This window comes from Cyphellophora attinorum (genome assembly GCF_001299255.1).
Source record: "Cyphellophora attinorum strain CBS 131958 chromosome Unknown Contig34, whole genome shotgun sequence".
Classification (NCBI taxonomy): domain Eukaryota; kingdom Fungi; phylum Ascomycota; class Eurotiomycetes; order Chaetothyriales; family Cyphellophoraceae; genus Cyphellophora; species Cyphellophora attinorum.
Window position 1 is genome coordinate 138,906 of NW_017253262.1, and position 18,849 is coordinate 157,754.

At 55.5% G+C, this 18,849-nt stretch overlaps 9 protein-coding genes across 9 annotated transcripts; 3 read left to right on the plus strand and 6 right to left on the minus strand.

Annotated features, from left to right (window-relative positions):
- Positions 1-2,486: 2,486 nt before the first annotated feature.
- Positions 2,487-4,181, minus strand: AB675_1654 (putative guanosine-diphosphatase; the record flags this gene model as incomplete). Its single annotated transcript, XM_018141558.1, has 1 exon — positions 2,487-4,181. One exon carries the CDS (start codon positions 4,179-4,181, stop codon positions 2,487-2,489), a length of 1,695 nt encoding a protein of 564 aa, XP_017996061.1.
- Positions 4,182-4,806: 625 nt separating this feature from the next.
- Positions 4,807-5,628, minus strand: AB675_1655 (uncharacterized protein; the record flags this gene model as incomplete). The annotated part of the gene is made up of 3 exons (XM_018141559.1): positions 4,807-4,968; positions 5,019-5,145; positions 5,207-5,628. 3 exons carry the CDS (start codon positions 5,626-5,628, stop codon positions 4,807-4,809), a joined length of 711 nt encoding a protein of 236 aa, XP_017996047.1.
- A 1,836-nt stretch (positions 5,629-7,464) lies between these two features.
- AB675_1656 (uncharacterized protein) lies at positions 7,465-8,364 on the plus strand (the record flags this gene model as incomplete). Its single annotated transcript, XM_018141560.1, has 1 exon — positions 7,465-8,364. One exon carries the CDS (start codon positions 7,465-7,467, stop codon positions 8,362-8,364), a length of 900 nt encoding a protein of 299 aa, XP_017996034.1.
- Positions 8,365-8,433: 69 nt separating this feature from the next.
- AB675_1657 (putative zinc transporter zrg17) lies at positions 8,434-10,010 on the minus strand (the record flags this gene model as incomplete). The annotated part of the gene is made up of 2 exons (XM_018141561.1): positions 8,434-9,561; positions 9,702-10,010. 2 exons carry the CDS (start codon positions 10,008-10,010, stop codon positions 8,434-8,436), a joined length of 1,437 nt encoding a protein of 478 aa, XP_017996020.1.
- A 233-nt stretch (positions 10,011-10,243) lies between these two features.
- AB675_1658 (DSC E3 ubiquitin ligase complex subunit 1) lies at positions 10,244-12,980 on the plus strand (the record flags this gene model as incomplete). The annotated part of the gene is made up of 2 exons (XM_018141562.1): positions 10,244-11,829; positions 11,885-12,980. 2 exons carry the CDS (start codon positions 10,244-10,246, stop codon positions 12,978-12,980), a joined length of 2,682 nt encoding a protein of 893 aa, XP_017996005.1.
- A 452-nt stretch (positions 12,981-13,432) lies between these two features.
- On the minus strand, positions 13,433-14,414 carry AB675_1659 (uncharacterized protein; the record flags this gene model as incomplete). Its single annotated transcript, XM_018141563.1, has 2 exons — positions 13,433-14,003; positions 14,086-14,414. 2 exons carry the CDS (start codon positions 14,412-14,414, stop codon positions 13,433-13,435), a joined length of 900 nt encoding a protein of 299 aa, XP_017995991.1.
- Positions 14,415-14,674: 260 nt separating this feature from the next.
- On the minus strand, positions 14,675-15,786 carry AB675_1660 (uncharacterized protein; the record flags this gene model as incomplete). The annotated part of the gene is made up of 2 exons (XM_018141565.1): positions 14,675-15,713; positions 15,770-15,786. The coding sequence occupies 2 exons, from the start codon at positions 15,784-15,786 to the stop codon at positions 14,675-14,677; spliced, it is 1,056 nt and encodes a 351-aa protein (XP_017996029.1).
- A 300-nt stretch (positions 15,787-16,086) lies between these two features.
- AB675_1661 (Tetratricopeptide repeat protein 1) lies at positions 16,087-17,160 on the plus strand (the record flags this gene model as incomplete). The annotated part of the gene is made up of 3 exons (XM_018141566.1): positions 16,087-16,312; positions 16,366-16,697; positions 16,729-17,160. 3 exons carry the CDS (start codon positions 16,087-16,089, stop codon positions 17,158-17,160), a joined length of 990 nt encoding a protein of 329 aa, XP_017995988.1.
- Positions 17,161-17,275: 115 nt separating this feature from the next.
- On the minus strand, positions 17,276-18,708 carry AB675_1662 (uncharacterized protein; the record flags this gene model as incomplete). Its single annotated transcript, XM_018141567.1, has 2 exons — positions 17,276-17,800; positions 17,863-18,708. 2 exons carry the CDS (start codon positions 18,706-18,708, stop codon positions 17,276-17,278), a joined length of 1,371 nt encoding a protein of 456 aa, XP_017996002.1.
- Between the last annotated feature and the right edge of the window lie 141 nt (positions 18,709-18,849).

Consider the following 18,849-nt stretch of genomic DNA (forward strand, 5'->3'; position numbering starts at 1 on the left):
ACTTTGTGCAACAGGTGCGAGGAACTCGCAGTTTCGGACGTCCTTAATGCCTTTCCACCATGGCATTCTCAGCCCGAGCTGGAAAAGGCTGTATCGCGACGTGGTGAAAACATTAGATGCCTTGGCAAAGTAGCTGATGTTCAGTTCTGGAATGATCGCTATTTGTGCCGATGTATCTTCGCCATGACTCCCAAATCCAAGCTCGATGGAGCAAGACATCTTGCTGGTTCCTGACTGGACCCTGTGTCGTGTTGCTGGCGAGTTCGGAGTCGTGTTGGACACCGTCGAAAAGAGGCAATATGCTACTCGTCTCGTAGTAGCTCTACACCCAAGTCCATCATCGACCTCGTTTGCTATCAGCGCTCATCGGAGTGACGCACCTTGTCTCCTGGCTGATGATCTGCTGCCAGGCAGAACTCTCGGCGGAAAACGGCTGACTGGAGACAGTACTAACATTCAGATGATCAATGAATGCATAGATCGATGCACAACGCTCCATGGCGCAGACTGCGGTCCCGTCTTGAGCGAAGAACTTCGTCGAGCACGACTGTTCGACGTTGAGGAAAGGAGATCGTGGAATGCGCTGGAACCAGCCATGGGTACGTCGCTCTGCGCTACGTTTGGGGCAGGATACCAGCACAGTGTTACAGACCGGGAGACAGGGTTGGCAGATCGCCCGCGACGCTGGAAGACGCGGCATCCTTCACCAAGGCTCTTGGGCAGAAGTACCTCTGGACGGACTATCTTTGCATTGATCAACTGGACGACCTTGACAAAAAGGACCAGATTGGAAGGATGTGGAGTATTTATCGAGGGGCCTATCTCACTGTTTTTGCTATGTCAGGAGATTCTGCAGATGCTGGACTATGTGGCTTCAGTCGAACTGCATCTTTTCCCCAGCTAGCTTGTTGTGTGAAAGGAAGGAGGTTGGTCGGTACAATGCCCACCTTCTCTCTACAGTCTTGGGCAGCACCGTGGTCGGAACGAGCTTGGACTCTTCAGGAAGCCTACCTTTCACCCCGATGTCTGTTCCTCACCGACCACCAAATGTATTTCGACTGCTCGGCAATGTTGTGTAGCGAATCTTTGGACCATGCGAACTCCTGGGCACACAACTTGAGTCCAGCCTCGAATCCCACTGATAACCCCTCTTCTCTTGGATAACAGACCAGATCGGCGCTGGAGGATACGGAATGCCCCTTCGTGATCCACGACAGCGTCTGGAAACATGGGGGGTGAAGCTGAACATGTACAGCTATCGATCTCTGAGCAAAGACGAAGATGCACTGCGAGCCTTTGACGGTATAGAGCAGCATTTGCGATCAGTATATCCTCGAGGATTCTTCTACGGTCTGCCGCTGGAGGACTTCGATTGGGGCTTCGTTTGGTGGTCCCAGGAACCATTGACTCGACGCGAAGGATTTCCTTCTTGGACATGGGCCGGTTGGAAAGGGCTTTTATGGTTTAGCGGACCATCTGACGTTACGAAGACTCGCGAGTTCTCGGTGCCACTTAGCATCTATGGCCTCAGATCTGGTCGAGTGGACAGACTCTTCGAGGCAAAGGGCACGACCCCCCGACATCCCTCGTCGAACCACCTGTTAAATGCCGACCCTGTCCACCAAGTTGCGCAAAGTATCCATGAACAATCGAGCTGCGAACCATGCCTGGCAACATGCCGCGAAGGCGTGCTCGTGATCGATGCCGTATGTCTACAGTTCACGCCAGACTTCTCAAAACCCCGTCCGAGAGCTCGTGGCCGTGGGCAATTCGCGATCTTTGATACTGTCATCAAAGGTGCGGCGTGCATTATCATTATAACGAGTATTGATCACTTGATATCAAGTCCCGTCGAAAGGAACGAGACCTTTGTGGTCATTGCCCGTGGTTCACGCGGGGGATTGGTTAGCCACCATCTGCTATTGGTCCGCCATGACAATGAGGCAGATGCAGCGACCCGAGTAACCACAATTGCGTTGCTCGTCGATCCGGATCGGCTGGATGCTTTGCAGGCACTCAATCCCTACAGGCAACGCATTGTACTTGCATGAGACATGCACCAAGGATACTCCTTCGAGCGGTTAGGATCAAGAGCTGTGACCTCTCAGTACTGGGTGTTTTCTCCAGGTCGACCACGTTCCATTCTTGAGATACAGATACTGCTCATCATCGTTTTCTCGGCACAATAGGGCGCTAAAGCCCCGGCACTGTCACCCTGATCGACTTGGCGGGCTTGAGATGAGCCTTGCGCGAGCGTCAGTGCGAAACATCGATACCCCGTGGACTTTCTGGCCAGGGAGGGCGCTGTAAGGTAGGAAACCGCCCAGTATTTTTAGTCACAACTTGGCAGATTGATGATTGTTCGAAACTCATCTAGTCTATTCTACCAGGCAAGCTGCAATGGTGTCATAACAAGATACACACAGTCAAATCCCGCCCGAAGGCCACCCCGAATCTAAGGTAGACCCCGGAACCTCGTCCTCGTCCTACGAGATCTCCTTGACCTTACAACTCCACCCGCTTCCGGTTTCTAACAAGGGCAAACTCGCGCCCAGACACCAACCCAACTCATTCCCCTTGATCTTCTTCGCTATTCGCACCTCCCGATCAAGCGGCATGTCGTAGCCTGTGTGGAGGAGGGCGCTCATGAAGCTCAGGTCGAGACAACTCTCCGCCCTCCCCTCCAACTCCATAATCGCACCCTCGATACCTTCAAAGGCAGACCAACCCGCTTTCGGCCCGCCACAGACTTTGGCTGTGAGGTCGTGCAGTTCGCGCAGCGTGAATGATTCAGGCATGCCGAGTTCGGCGGTGCGGTCGTAGAAGTAGCTGAATATAAAGACATCTTCTCGAGCAAATGTTTGTGCCAAAGAGGGTTGATGAACGCCATTGAATGAGCATGGCGCTATCGCGCATGCGGCGTCTTTGTGCAGGATCTCCTCGGCCAAGGCGCGGCATTGTGCGGGGAGGGCGTCAGATGGTCCTGTGAAGGTGACCTTGTGTTCGCCCGCAAACGAGGCGTGCGTTGAGGGGAACTTGACTTTGATGGTCTTAGTCTCTCCCGGGGTGATGCAGGGATTGGAGATAGGAGAGTCGAGGGAAGTGACTTTTGCCTTATCGACGACGAGCGCGTGTAGGGCGTCGCGGGCGGACATGAGGCCGTAGCCTAAGTGAGAGTGTTGGTAGAGCTCGAAGTCGCGGCCGCCGAATGTGAGACGGTACTTATGGTCGCCGTCGGCCATTTGGGAGGTGGAGGGCATACCGCCGGCTTTTGCGTTGGGAAAGGTGGGCTGGAATACGATCTGTGTGCTGCCGCCGCCTAAGTCGAAAACGGCTGCGGTGGGCGTTTTGTCTGGCCCGCCGATTTTGCCGAGCAGGTAGTTTGTGGTGATCCAGGCGAAGACACCTTCGTCCTCACCTTTCATGATTTCGACGCCTCCCTTTGCGCGGGATACGACGGGGAAGGGGAATTGGGTCTCAAGGCGGGTGCGGACAGCGTCGAGGATATTGGTGCTCTCGATCTCGCCTAAAAGGCGGAGGCCCGCGGTGGCTTTGACGGCGATGGGGGTGCAGGATTTGTAGGAGTCCGGGACGGTTTCGAGGGCGATTTGGAGGAGGACGTCAAGGGATTTGGCTGCGCCGTCGGCGTCAGAGCCGTAGGAGGAGAGACCAGATCCGCCGGGCTTCTTCTCGGTCATTTTGAACTCTTCAGACTCGAGTTCGGGAGTGGCGCCGCAGTTGTTGAATTTGTAGACGTGGATTCTGCTGCCGGTGCTGCCGGCGTCGATCATGATGGCGTATTGCACCAGCGGTTTGCTGGGGTCGTGTGGTTTCGTACATTTCGTCGTCGGGCTGCTCTCCTTTGTGTATACATTGTTCCCGCCCGCATAGCCCACTGTTGATGGTGAAGATAAAAACCAGTATATGAGTACAATGAATGTAAATACGCCGCCAGCCTTGAGGTAGCGCGATTGCCTCGACTGGGTCATCCAGGCGGCCTTTATGTTGTCCAGCGTGCTCGATTGCACGCCGCCAGCGCTGTGCCGGTCGGATTTCTCGAATGGGTCCCAGGGAGTCGACGAGGATGAGGAGGGCCCTGTGTGTTTGGGAAGGGACGAACGTCGGCGGGTATGGGAGGCGCCGGGGACATAGGACCAGAGAGAGGCCGCGGCGTTGGACATGAGGTTCTCATTCAAGAGGGTCTCCTCCGTACACTTGTGTCACGCATTGCAAGGAGGCTCGAGCGTTGAAGGAATTGTGGAATTATATTCGAACAAACTTGAAGATTAGCCAATCGGAGTCCGCCCTGGAGATCTGCTCATTAAGGACGCGAGGACCACAGGCTCGGCTCTCTCAACTACCATGCCTCTCTGTGTCGCCTTGTTTTATGACTCTTTGCTTCACTGTGAGATCTGTGCTTCTAAGAGTACTGAACTATTGTACGCGAAACAAGTCCGAATTGGTGTTGCGCGCTCACTGTTCACGGTATTCGCATGCGCTGACTAGTTGAGGACCTCTACCACTGATTTACTCCTCCCGGTCGACCAACAAAAACATGCTCGGGTGCCTACTATCGAAGCCGACCTAACCACACGCTTTTGACGAATCGACTGGTCGGCGTCTCGGACTAGCAATTCTCTGCACCGCCACTAGCCATAATGACGACTTCGACTGCCTCGACAATTGTGTGTCCACAAGGACTCGGAGTCTTGCTCGCCTTCCACTTGGACCCCAGCCAGCTCGCAGCTGCTAAGGGACCCGTGATATCAGGACTTATCGCCTAGGATGCCTGTTGCGCTCACAGATCTAAGAGAAACGCTCGGCGCCGTATGCTGCACGGTAGTCGAAGAGAGCTTTGTTGGGCTTGCAGTGACGAATGTCATCAGCTCCATCGATCCCATCCGGACGCAGTGTGCCATTGATCACTGGTGGCCTTTCAATCGTAAAATCTGCCTGGCATAGGAACGTCTGTCGAGAATATGAGCAAATCTATGTATCATCACTCGAGGCCAACATACCATGCGCAGATAGTCCAAGCAATGAGGCCAGTGGCTATTGTCTCGCAGGTCTGTTCCGATGTCTTCTCCGTCTTGTGCCCTTTGCAACGATTTTCTCAGCCATGCAAGGCAGTGGAGCTGATGGAACCTGTAGAAGAGAGTGAGCACAGAACAATGACGTTACTGCGTGCTCAATGGGCCCAGCTTACATCGCAATTGCGCCAATCGAGGTATCGCCGTCAGCAGTATCGGGCAACTTTACGATGCTGCTATCTTCCGGCAACATATCGTCCCAGAGATGATCGTACTTCGCACTCAATGTCATGTAGCGCTGGTCGAAGCCGTAAGTGCTTATGGTCTCGTTTGAGTCGCTTGTGTCGCTATAACTATCGAGTCCAAAGTACTGCTCGCTGCTGCTGCGCTTAGTCGTGTTGAAATGCCACAGCGCTAATGTATTGACGAGTAATAAGACCAAGAGGCCAATTATGGCGAGGTCGTTGATGAGCCTGCGCGGGCCATATGCTTTGTGACTTGTTTCCCAAAGCCAGGCATGCTGTATGTCCCCGTGTCCGCCATTATTCTCGGCGTCGCTGTTGTCCACATCGGTCTGTTGAACCTTCTCGTACAACATTGTTACCTTGTCAATAATAGTCCAAATGATGGTTGTGTCTAGACATCACGAGCTGGTCTCTGGACACTTATGTTGACTGCTTTGCGTGATATACCATTGTCGTGGCGCAGAGGTTACTGAATCCGTCCTAGTCAGTAATCCGATCTGCGCTAGGTAGAAGTGGTCGCTAGATAACAGCAAGCGGTACCCTATGACGATCTTGCCCAGACTGCCGCAAAATCAGCATCCAGCATATGCTGCATTGCCGTAGCCCACGCCTGGGTGTTTCTAGCTCCAAGTGACTGAGAGCCATGTCACCGGAGATCGTATCGGCATGGCCGTAGCTCTGCATAGGAGGCAGCCATGTCACCGCAGATCCTACGGACATGGCCTCAGCTCCGGGTAGTTGCAGCATGCTAACGAGAATCATACCAGCCTTGCTTTGAGTCCGAGTGGCAATCAACGATGTTACAGAAGATCATATCAGCATGGCCTCAGCTCCGAGTAATTGCAGGCCGTGTCACCGAAGATCATATTGTTATGGCTTCAGCACCGTGATATCGAAAGCCGTGACAGTATACCAAAAATGCTACCTCAGACGGCTTCCGCTTCCCTAAACGGTACCTGGTGACTTTCGTGCCCGGCTGCAGAGAAAGCAGACCAGATTGACCAGGAAGTCTCGTCGAAAATGGTGAGCCTGATCTGAAATATATATTAGCATAGTCTTACCAGGACGTCCTCTTCCTTTTAATAAATTCTCGACAGCATCCGGATCTACGTCTTTGAGTGCCATTTGAGGGTAGTCGCGCTCATATCGTCCAGTATGCGTTTTAACGTATGGTCCTTATGCCTCTTGGTGGTACTTGTTGGAGTAGTGGAGGCGTATCCGGTAAATTTTGTACAGAAGGTGTGTATATATGAACTCTGCTGGTGTCTTCCGTCACTTATCTTCATGAAAGGTGTCATTGAAAAGACGCGAACCACAAAAAGCTGTCCGCAAGTTCGATACCGAGCTCGATGAACCGGACAGGCGTAAAGTCGTACGCTAGCTCGACTCGACTTCGATCGGCATCCCCGTTGATATCCTGGGAACTTTCAGCCTCGGCAGGGCTTTGTTGAGGTCAAGATAACACGCAAGGTCCGACGACGCATTGGCCCTGACAGTCACCAATCGAGCGTGTCTTGTTCCGGAAAGACTCATTGCTTCAGAACGGATGTAAAGATGGGAACGTGTACATAGTTGGTCAAAGTCACTATATCTAGGGAGCACGCCGAAGCACAGGATTCGAACAGCAATTGTCACCCACCGGATGTGCATGTTGAGCAGTAGAAATGAGGAAATCTACCACCAGAAGTCCAGCCTGATGACAGGGACAGTGATTCTTGTTCCTTGGTAGCGCAGACTGCCGTGCACCGCAAAGATATCTGTCTGTGTACTCCTTGCTCCTGCCCGTTGACGTGAGCAAACGCGAGTGATATGTCTTCGGCTTCCGGTATGGCCACAGGGTGCGGAGACGCAGCGAGGCGGCAGAATGGTATACTGGTCGGGAACCTGTCGTCGCGCTGCCTGAAGGTGTGTCGATGGAGTACGTCGCAGAGTTAGAGACCGAAGATAGGCGAGGCGGCGTGAGCGACAGTCGAGATGTCTGCAACAACTTGAAGGCAACTTTGAAAGAGAAGCGCCAACGTGACCAGCTTCCCAGCCAATCGGAGTGTGTTCTGGGGAACATTCGGTCGACCAAGTACCTATACCCATGCGCCCTCTCTCTCTGCGCATGATTACGACTTGCCGTCTGCCTCGGGGCTGTTAAGAACGAAGCCCCATGCAGGACTGCCAATAGTCCGGAGACTAGAGCTATGGCGCTTGCTGTACGACACTCACCACGCCTCCTCTCTCCCTCCGAGGCCGTGCTCTACGCTCTACTCCCAAGCGCAGCTCGTACACTCCCTTGCCGCCAGCATGCTCCCCGACTCACTACGCATACGCAACGGCGCAACAACAGAGCCGCTCGCGAGCTCCCACCAGACTTCAACATCAACAGACTCCTCTATCAAGAACGTACGAGCAATGGTCTTTCCCGCAAAGAAGCCGAGCTGCTCTCCGACACCGTGCTCGACGAGGCAATACCATTCCGCTGGGTCGTCGTGAAAGAACTGGTCCCAACCTCCGCGCCTACGACCACTACCTCCACCCTGTTTCCCAGCTCACTGGACGAACAAGAAGGAGCACCCTCCTCATCGGCAGCCAACGAAGATCAACAGCCCTCCAGCGCCCCTCTCGAAAGGCTCTCCGAACCCAAGCTCCTCACCGCCGTCCTCAGCTCCATCGACCGCCGCACCCACTGCGTCCGACTCCTCTCCGACTCCGGCCCTCAGCCCGACACTGCCATAGTACAAGTCGTCCCGCGAGCCGGGCTTCTTGCTTCACTTCAGGAAAAGGTCGATAAGCGCCTCGCTCAACAACAGCGACAGAAGCTCTCAAAACCCAAACAGATCGAGATGAACTGGGGCATCAGCGAGCATGACTTTGCACTGAAGCTGAAGAAGATGGAGGAGTTCCTTGTGCAGAAGGGCAGGAAGGTGGAAGTGCTGATGGCGCATAAGAAGCGGGCGAAGAAGGCGACGCTTGAGGAGGCGGAGAGGAAGGTTGAGAGTTTGAGACAGAGGATTGAGGAGTTGGGGCTGCTGGAGGGCAAGTTTGAGGGACGGGTGGGGGAGACGGCGAGTATGGTCATTGAACGGAGAGGTGGGCCGTGAGCAAGCAAAATCCTGGCGACTGTGATGCTTTGCAGTCGATGAACGCCACGGGCGTGGACGCCTTGCGCGCTACGAGGTATGAACTGGCAGATAATGCCCATAACTCACACCCTGCGACGCAGCCTCAACTTTGAACTGCACGCTCACCTCCCACCGCTGCCCACCACGCCCATATCCGCCAGACAGCCGATTCCGCACCAAACTAGCAATCCGCTCCCTCAACTTTAACAAACTCTCCTCCGTCCCAGTCACCCGCAGCCGCAGATTCGCCATCCCAACACCATAATGCGCCTGCCAGAATTTCGCCTGCTCGACCCCCCTCACCGCAGGGTCAGCCTCAATGCTCTTGATCACCTCCGCAACCCCCGTCCCCGGGTAGGACATGAGCAACATCGACCCAACATTCTTCCCCAAGTGGACGCCCAGCACCAGCATCGCGACCGCAATAGTCAGGCTAAGCAACTTGTCGATCCACTCATACACATGCAGCTCCAACAGCGGCAGCAACAACAAGATCGCACTACAGCTTATCGTAAGGAAATGGCTCGGGTTCCGTAGCGTCGGCGCCAGCCACTCTAGCTCATCCATCGCGGCAAACCGCATCGCCTTCCCAATTCTCGCATGGTTTTTCAGTCCAACCGCACTCACCAGCGTGCTGGCCAACACGATCGCAGCCGTGAAATCCACCGTCCCGCTCGCAATCTTCTCGTGTTTGTGCGGATGGTGTGGTTTATGGCTTCCAACCCCTTCGAGGGCGTGCTTCGCGTTATGGCTGATCAAGTCGAATCCGAAGAATATCAACAACACGGAAAGGGCGAAGCCGGCGATGACTTCCATCCGTTGCAAGCCGAAGGGATGGCGGATCGAGCTGCGGGACCAGACTTCGAAGTTTGCGTAGACTTCTACGCCGACTACCAGCAGCGCACCCAAAGAATCATAGAAGATCAGATGGGACAAAGCTTGCATGCCGGCGCTGCCGTGCGTGTTCCAGGCCGTGTAGCCGGCGACGAACATGTGGCAGAGGGACCAGTAGAAGCGGAGCTTTTGGTCGGAGGTTAGGCTGGCGCGGAGTTCGGTGAAGGTTGGGATTGGGAGGGAGTTTGGGAGGGAGAGCGGGGCGCGCGGTGGTGGTTCGAGGAAGATGGCGTGGGAGACGGAGGAGTGCTTGTATTTGTGGCCGCGGCGTTGGCCGATGTTCTGGAGCAGAGCAGTTAGTTGCTGCGCATGTTATGAGAGAGAGGGAGCGGAGGGTAGAGGCAGTACGGAGCAGAACATAGCCAGAACATAGTAGAGAGCAAGCCAAGCATGACAAGTCCTGTCTGTAGGTATATACGTACCGATTTCACACCTACGCTGACTCCCTCCTTCGCCAGCGTCGCAGGCTGGAAATTGAACGGCTGCGGATCTACAGCGCCTGTCGTATCTCGCTTCTCAGGCGACGCGGGTGTAAAGTACTGTGTGCGCGCGGAGTCCATCGCGTCGTGACCGTGAGGCGACAGGGATCTCGGGTCGAACGTGGGGACGTGGTGATGTTGACGGTGGTCGTGATCTATGGGACCAGGACCGTAGGAGGACTCATCGTTGAGGGGAGGAGGTGTGGGTGTGCGTGGTGGCTGCGGGACTATTGTGGGAATCGAGATGGTCATTGCTGCGAGGGTTGCCCACCGTGGAGCTTGGGTGACGGTGACGGGCGCGGACAGCAGCAGGAATGTGAGATCTACTTGTTGGTCGCGTTGGAGGAAAGGAGCGGGGCAACGGAGCACTCTGATTGGCTGCGGTGGTGGACAAGGCATCCTCATATGCCAATCGCTCGAGCCACCGCCGCCATCATATACCTTCCTCTCATATTGCTTCTGACATACGTGATGTGGAAACAGTGATGCCGCAAGGCGATGGACAAGAAGGACAAAGGGTGCTATTCTTCTTCCTAATCCTCTTCTTCATATACGCCCAGCCTGCCGCGCCGCCACCTCCAGTCCACGGCGAGACCAAGAAATACTGGGATGACGAGCGGCAGCGGGATTTCGATGTGCTTGCGAATACGACTTATGGAGATTTTCGACCTGGACACTTTCTCAATTTGACGGCGTTCCGCGAGGATGATGCGCATCAGTGGGAGGTGCTCCCGAAAGTGCAGGACTTGAGTCGGAAGCAAGTTGAGGAGAGTTGGCGGGGATTGGAGGATGTGGGCTCTTACAAGGACATCTCGGGCGATGTGCGCGGCAACTTCAAGCGATCGACCCTGTCGGTGACATCGTCCCCGCTGCTGAACCTGACGGCGTTGGATCCAAGGAAGGAGTACATCATCGACCACTTCCAACGGAACATCACAGAGCCCTCGGGCGAAATCACCCTATCATTCACCGACGACGAAGCACCCAAGTCATCATGGGACGCCCGTCCCCTATCCGCCGAGATCAGCATCTGGTCAGATTCCGCCCCCGGCACCGGCTGGCAGACTATGCTCCACGGAGTCCACTTCCCAACCGGCGCCGCCATCCTCACCACATCGAGCACAAAATTCGACGCGCTCCCAGCCCTGCCGCACTTCGCGCTAGATGTCTTCTCCTTCATCGCCGCGGTTCCGGTCATGAACGACACCGTCACTGAAGCGTGGAAGCGCCATCGCAGGCGACCGGAGACGTACGATGTCGGTGTCCCGCGCTGCGAGATGATTGTATGGCTGCAGCCCAAGCCTCTGGAGGGAAGCAGCACGTATCTCGAGATGATCGAGGACGAGCTTGCGCATCCGCAGGGCGCGCCGATCGGGACGCCACCGGCGCTGTCGTTCTCGATGGTGTTGTTCTCGCCCGATTGCGGGTATGTGCTAGAGGCGGACACGCTGACTGGTGCGAAGACGGAAGTCTTCACCCAGCTTACGAACCGCTTGCTGTCCGCGTTCGCGATACTGTTAGCGGTGCAGATTACGCTGATCAAGCGGCAGATGAAGAAGGCCTCTACGCCGTCTACACGAAGCAGGATCGCCTACCAGAGCATCGCTATCGCGGCATTGGGTGATGGACTGATCATGTTGGGCATGGTATTGCTGCTGTCGCTGAACGAGACCAGTTTCATGCTGATCGCGACTGTTATTTTCTTGGCGATTATCCACATGGCGGTGCTGGAGGTGAAATTTGTGTATGATCTGTGGACCGTGCAAGTGGGCGAGCCGCAGCATGCGGAGGCCGAAAGGGAGAGGAGGGAGGCGGTGCAGAGAAGGCAGGCTGCTTTGCAGGCTCAGCAGCAACAGCAGTCGACACAGGCGCAGGCTCCGGAAGCGTCGAAGCTCCAGATCCTCCTTCGACAGACATGCCAGGTGCGCCACCAGGCCCTCCAGGAGCCTTTCCCCAAGACAACGACACACGACTACCAGCTCCACCACCACTACCAACAGTATCAGCAGCCATCACGCCTGCTCCGGCACCAGCGCCTGTTCCAATTGACACTGGAGCTACACCGATACCTGTGTTCATGCCCTCCGACCAAGAAGACCTCGAGCCGTCGTCGACACTACCACCAGCCCCGTTCTACCCACCACCAACCCCGCCATAAACACCATAATCGAACGCCACCGCCTAGCTCTCCTCCAAGTTCCCACCCCTCCTCCAAGGGTCACCTTCGCCACAATCTACGCCCGCTTCTACTTCCTCCTCCTCCTCACCCTCCTCTTCTCCCTCATCGCGACTAGTTTCCCCCGACCCCTCCGCAGCGCGTACACCAACTTCCTCGCGTTTGCGTATTTCAGCCTGTGGATCCCGCAGATCTACCGTAACGTCCAGCGGAACTGCCGCAAAGCCCTATCCTGGGAGTACGTCCTAGGCGCGTCAGCATGCAGACTGGTAGGCGTGCTGTACTGGTGGGTCAGCGGGGAGAACCGCAACCTGCTGGGCGTGAAGAAGGGTACGACCGGCGCAGTCGTGCTGGGGGCCTGGATGGCGGTGCAGGTTTTGCTGTTGCTGGGGCAGGGCGTGTTTGGGGGAAGGTGTGTTGCGCCGAAGTGGCTGTTTCGGGAAGCGACCCCCAACGAAGTCGCAGACAAGACACCGAAGAACAAATTGGGGTGGTTTGTGCTGCCTAGAGCGTGGGAATATCATCCTGTTCTTATCGAGAGCCCACCAGACGCCGAACAACAAGACCTTGAAAGTGCGGGTGGCGAGGAATCGGCCCTGCTTGGTGGCGGGAAGAGTAGGATGTTGAACAACAGCGAGATGAGCGTGCATTTGCTTGCGAGCGCGGGCGAGGCTAAATTGGACGATGCTGGGCCATCGGACGTCACGAACACCGGCGATGCGAGCAGGAAGAGTAAGAGGACGTTCGACTGCGCGATCTGCATGAACGAGATCTCCATCCCGACTGTGGTCCGAGACTCTTCTACTACCTTATCCTCGCATACGCAGGATACGGAAAGTGGTCCGACAAAGGGCAACAACAAGGCGGCACCCGCGACCGCAACAAGTCGGTTCGGTCTGCCAAACCTGACCATGGGTCTGTCGCTCGAACGATCAGCCTACATGGTGACGCCTTGCCGACACGTCTTCCACACGGCCTGCCTGGAGGGGTGGATGGACATGCGGCTGGTGTGTCCGGTTTGTCGAGAGAGCTTACCTAGCCTTTGATGGATACATAGATCGCATTTTTGAGTTCGTCGGTACGGCGTGCAAAGCCGGGCTTTGTGTATGACATTGGGGACGGAACACGTGTTGCCTCCCATCGTCCGCGTACTTGTGTATATATAGATGCAGCGTGGAGTTGCTCGTTGTATAGTGGATAGAAGTTGAGGATGAGTGTAGTCCTGAGACTGGCTCGTCCCACCTGGCAGCTTTAAGTACTGCACAGGCATGACAGCGTGTTTCCTTGCTGTTTCGGCAGTTCAAACAGAGGAGGATGAAGTCGACTCGGAGGGCAATTGAATACTTATGGCTCATCAACAATGCCATGATCCGGGACGAACCGCAACGATCACTTCACTGATCGGTCAGAAGGCATTCACTGGTCTCTGCTGTTTCCGAACCAGTCGCTGCGTGGTTCATTGAATCGACTATGCCTTCGATACTCGAGCTTGAGTCGTCTACGACCGCAATAAAGGCGTCGTCTCATCTCTATCCCCTCTGCTGCCGGGCTCCCTTGCAATGCCATTTCCCTGCCTCCTGCTACTGTCCTCCTCCTCTTCCGCCAATGCTCGCTCCTTCCGCCGATGCACAATCTCAAACCAACTCCCCATCACAAGCACCACTCCCTGCAAACACCCCGTAACAAGATAAACCCCCCATGCACTCCACCCGCTCGGCCCCAACCGCGCCGCCAAACTCGCACTCCAAATGAAACTGCCCGGCGTCTGTATGCACATCATCGGAATACTCAAACTCCCGACTCTTTTCAGCTTGTAGGTCGTAAAGATCTGCGGGAAATATTGGATCGAGGCGAGGATGGTGGAGAGGATACCCAGGAAGTTGGCCCAGGCTTGTAGGTGGGATTGTGCGGATACTGTGAAGACGAGGGAAATGATGATGGTGGCGAGGGCGTGGACGATACAGATTGCTGCGACGATGAGGGCGGTGCGGAAGGTTGGTGCGGTCGGGTCTGTTTCGGGGTCGGATGTGGTTGAATTGCGGGGGAAGTAGAGGACGAAGAGGAAGAGGCTGTGACGGATCAGTACACAGATTAGATCAGTCGCAGATGCGTAGAGTAAGGGTAATAAGACAGGAGAGGACGGGCACTCACATCAAGCAAAAACAAGACCACTGCATGCCAACCTGCGAAATCCCCAACAGGCCCGCAAAGCACGGGAACGCAGCCACCTGTTCGCAACATGCCATATCGGCGCGTGACGCAGGTAAGACTAGGATGTTTGCGAACGCACAGGTGCCGGATGTTGTGCCTAGGAGGACAAAGTACGGCGAGATGCCGTAGGAGGACTGTCGTGAAATGATACGGACATGCTGCGGCAGGTACGAGATGAGGATGCCAATGAAGAGGAGGAGGCTGAAGACGAAGTTGGTGTAGTTGACTTCGGAGAGTTGAGCGCAGTGCTCGAGGAGGTCGTCGGCCATGGTGGGTGGCGGTCTCGACTATACAGAGTGGGAGGGAAGTCGCCTACGTGGAACGAGAGCAATAAGCCGTCACGGTGATGGCTGGTCGCGTTTTGGGCCAGGTCAGGCAACGAGGCAATCGCGACCCCAAGGATGACGTCAATGCCGCGGTTACTTTTTTTTATTCTACGCGTTCGGGTTTCGTGTTCTCGAGCGTCATGCCTCTCGTTCAATCTGACTTCGACAGATGTACATGCAGTCCTCCCTCCCGCCCTTTCTATCTACACTTTACTCTCTTTCAAGCCCGGGACAGGCGAAGTCAATGGAGTTCCTTCAGCAATCGAATGTACCTTGCCGTCCGCCATAGCCGTCATCTCTTCCAACTCTTTGTCGGTCGTGCCTGGCGTTGCAGGCTGCCCACTCTCACTCGTAAATCTCAGCTCCGTCTCATCTATGCCGTACTTTTGGTAGTCGAATTGCTCTAGCGATTCCAGCCTCTCCGCCCACCCATCGTCGATCTCGCCAACTTCACCTGGACTTCCCTTCAGTGGCTGGCCAGATGTAGAGTCCAGGTCATCGTCCTTGTGCTCGCCTGTCCTTCCTGCCAGTACTTCTCCGACTCTGTCCTTGTACACATCCAGCAAGCCCGGATGAGGTACCCAGACGACCCGCATACCAGCTCTCCTGCCTGCCTCCACACCCGGCACGCTGTCCTCGAACACCAGACATTCCTCTGGCTCCACGTGCCTCTCTCCCGAACCCTCAGCATCGATTCGCTCATTGATACACTGCAGAGCCAACAGGTAGATATCCGGCAACGGCTTGCCTCTCCCCTTTGGCACCCTCGGGTCATCACCCACTACCCGTAGCCTAGCGGGAAACACTCTGAACAAAGGCTTCATATGCGCAGTCTTGATATCATAATTCCTGCCATGACTACTCGTCGCCAGCGCCAAGCGCACCTTCTTGCCTCCTCCAGCCGGACTCCGCCCGAAACTAGGTATCTTTGTATGCGCCTTCTCTAACCTTGCAAGCAGCTCCGGCGCGCCAGGTAATGGTTTGCACTTTGTGAACGCCTCCGCCTGCAGCTCTTTCTGCCGCTGCATGAACTGCTCCTCGGAAATGGGCAGCTTCGCCCACGCGCGAAAGATCTTGCCTGCCGCGGGACCCGGCCGGCCTTGTAATTGTGCTTTGATGGTCCACGGTATGTTGGGGCGGCCATTTTCGTTCAGGATAGTGTTCGTAACGAGCGTGTAGGCGTCTTCGGAGTCGATTAGGAGGCCGTCCATGTCGAAGATGCAGGCGCGCACTGGTGGGAATCTGCGGTATATCATTAGTAGGGTGCTAGCCTGGTGGGGTAGAAGAGTGTAGCATACTCTACTTTCTTCGCCATATTTACGGCTCTGTAGTGGCTGAAAGAGAAGGAAACGTATGCACGATGCACAAGAGGCCGTAACGAACGTACAGAATGAAGGAAAACCTGAGCTAGAACCCGAGAAAAGGTGTGGGTAGACAAGAGAGGAAAGAGGTCGAGTGTGCGGAGTCAGATGGACGAAATCTTGATCAGCACTTCAAGTTTCCCGATCCACGTCTCCATAGTTGCCTTGTTCTTGATCAGGCAAATATATTCATCAACTTACTTACAAAACGCTACTACCTTCCCACCATCAACCAACCACCACATCCGAACATCATGTCATTCAAAGCCACAGGCCCAAAAACACGTCCAGACCGTGTGAAACCAATCCCACCCATTCCATCACCACTGCCATCCGGATGGACCGCCAGCACCAACTACAACACTACCTCCCACCGACACCGAAGCACATCGAACGCATCCACAGACTCAACGACCTCATTCCACTCAGCAACCTCACAACACGACAACTTCCACGACCCTGCAGAAGCCGACCCAGCGCGTTTCTCTCCGGAGGAAGAAGCCACCATGATTGAAGCATCTAACACCATCAAGCGTCCGCCAACGCTGAATTCGCCAAGGCAGACTATTCATCCGCCATCTCCACATACGACAAGGCGCTTGCTGAACTACCCACGTATCTCGACTACGAGCTCGCTGTGCTACAGAGCAACATCGCGGCATGTCATCTGAAGCTGGAGCAGTGGAAGGAAGCGCTCGATGCATGTGAGGCAGGCTTGAACGGTCTGGAACGCGAATTGCCAACAAAGAAGCTTTCTGCGACCAAGAATAAAGAAGGCAAGAACGGTCCGCAGCCCAATGGAGCGAAGTCCAGCTCAGACCTTTCCGGAACAGACGACGCTGAATTCAACGGGACCCCCCAAGTGGTAGAGCTGCCAGACGACGCCACCGAAGCAGAACTCTCCCACCAACTCCAACAACTCAACATCACCGACTGCCCGCCGCCAGTCCATAACCCGCATCCGCATAAAACTCCTCCTCCGCCGCGCCCGCGCCCGCTCCTCCCTGACCCCACAATCCTGGTCCCACCTCGCCGGCGCCCTCGAAGACTACAAAACCCTAGCCACAGAACCCTCATACCTCTCCCAACTGCCTCCCTCAGACTTGGCAACTGTGCGGAAAGCACTCGTTGAGCTGCCGCCGAAGGTGAACGAGGCGAAGGATAGGGAAGTCGGGGAGATGATGGGAAAATTGAAGGAATTGGGCAACGGGATCTTGAAGCCGTTTGGGCTGAGCACGGATATGTTCAAGATGACGCAGGATCCCGCCAGTGGGGGATGGAGTATGAACTTCGACCAGGGCGGCGGCGCCGCTACTCAGAGGAAATAGTCGTTACGAATCGAGCATGATCGTCTTCCAAGCGACGTTCGTTGTTCCTACTCCAGTTCCTTCGAGTCTTTTCTTTTCCTTGCCACTTAATCGGCCAAATATTCTAAACTGTGATTCAAGCATGCCGCCATCCATTCTCAATCAACAAGTGCATCTCATCGATCAAGCACATCTCTCCGTTCTTTCCCAACTCCCTCGCCTTCTCTGCTCGCTCCGCCATCGTCCCCTCCTCACCCAACCACTTCCTCGCCGTCTCCACCACTTTCGCCTGCTGTGCCGCAGCAGACGATGTCCTCAGCCGGTTCAGTCGATGCAGCCACGTCGCAAGGACGTACTGCACCCCACTCAGAAACCCCTGACTCTCAGGCCCGGCTAGGCTTACACGCACTCCATTATGCTTCGTTCTGGTGATCATGCCGCCGCCGAAATGCACCAAGTTGTACGCTTTCGTACTGTAAGCCACACGCACAGCCGGATTGACGTACAGGGGCAAATGATTCGGGTTGATGGTGGCGTGGTCGACGTGGATGAGGCAGCATTCGGAGGCTTCGAGATGGTGGGCTGCCAGTCCATCAGAGATCCCCCGAAACGGCAGGCCCAGAGCCGTGTCGTCGATAGGTCTGGGCAGCGTGGTGGTGGTCTGTAGCGAAGGTAGAACGGCGCAGAGTCCATAAACAGCATCCCGTTCCAGCAGGACGTCACTCGAGCAGGCTTCCCGGCCCAAATGGCGTCGAGCGAGTCGGAAGGGCGAAAGTATGGGAACTGTAGCGATAGATGCGGTTGGTGTTTAGTGTCACGAAGGACAAACGTGTCGTAGTACGGCGCGAGCCCGAAGCGGGACTCGGAGTGGAAGTCCAGGGCGCAGGCTGTGCTGTACGAACCCTGATTGGTGGCCAGCAGGGTCAACACGTCGGAGGGAGTAAAGACGACGTCGTTCACAAATAGGATCTTGTCGTAGGTCCGACCCAGTGCTCGCTCACGGAGAAGTGGCTGGAGGGAGATGTTTCGCAATTTGGCCAGAAAGGGAATGCGGCGCAACTGCTTCTTTTCAGTTTCGGAGGGGGGCAATACCCATCCTGGTCGTGGGTTGCCGTTCCCATCGTAGGGGCCGACATTCATCTCGTCCTCGTGGGTCGTATTCTCCATTCGTATTTCCTTGCGGAGGGTGGGGAACCGTTGTTCGAGCTGCCGTTCTAGGAATTCGAGCATCTCCTTCGTGTTGTCCAAGCTACCGGACTCGTAGATGCTCAGGAACACATTCTCTGGGCCGAGAGCTTCGACCATGTCTATAATGGCATCGCCCCATCGGTAGTAGACGACCTCGGCATTGGTCCATACTTGAGTGCATATGAATATTTTCTGATCCCGGACGGGGCTCGGAAGGGTTGTTCTATCGGTATGGATATGCGCTGAGAGGTTCTGCTGGAAGACGCGGTAGTGTTTGAGTATTGTGAGTATGTCGATGAAGAGGAGAGCGGCCAGAACATAGAGGCCGTATCGAAGGGTGCGGTTCTGCCGCGAATGCCGGAATCGGCGTCGTGTGAGCATCACTAACGGCTTCGCAGCGCTCTGCAGCTGCCATCATCGCGATCGACGTCGTTGCATGGCGGGACGACGACATTGTGAGCAACAATGCGGGTTGCCGCGTAGTGAAGTGAAACTCGAGCCTAGTGCTGTGGTGGATCTTCA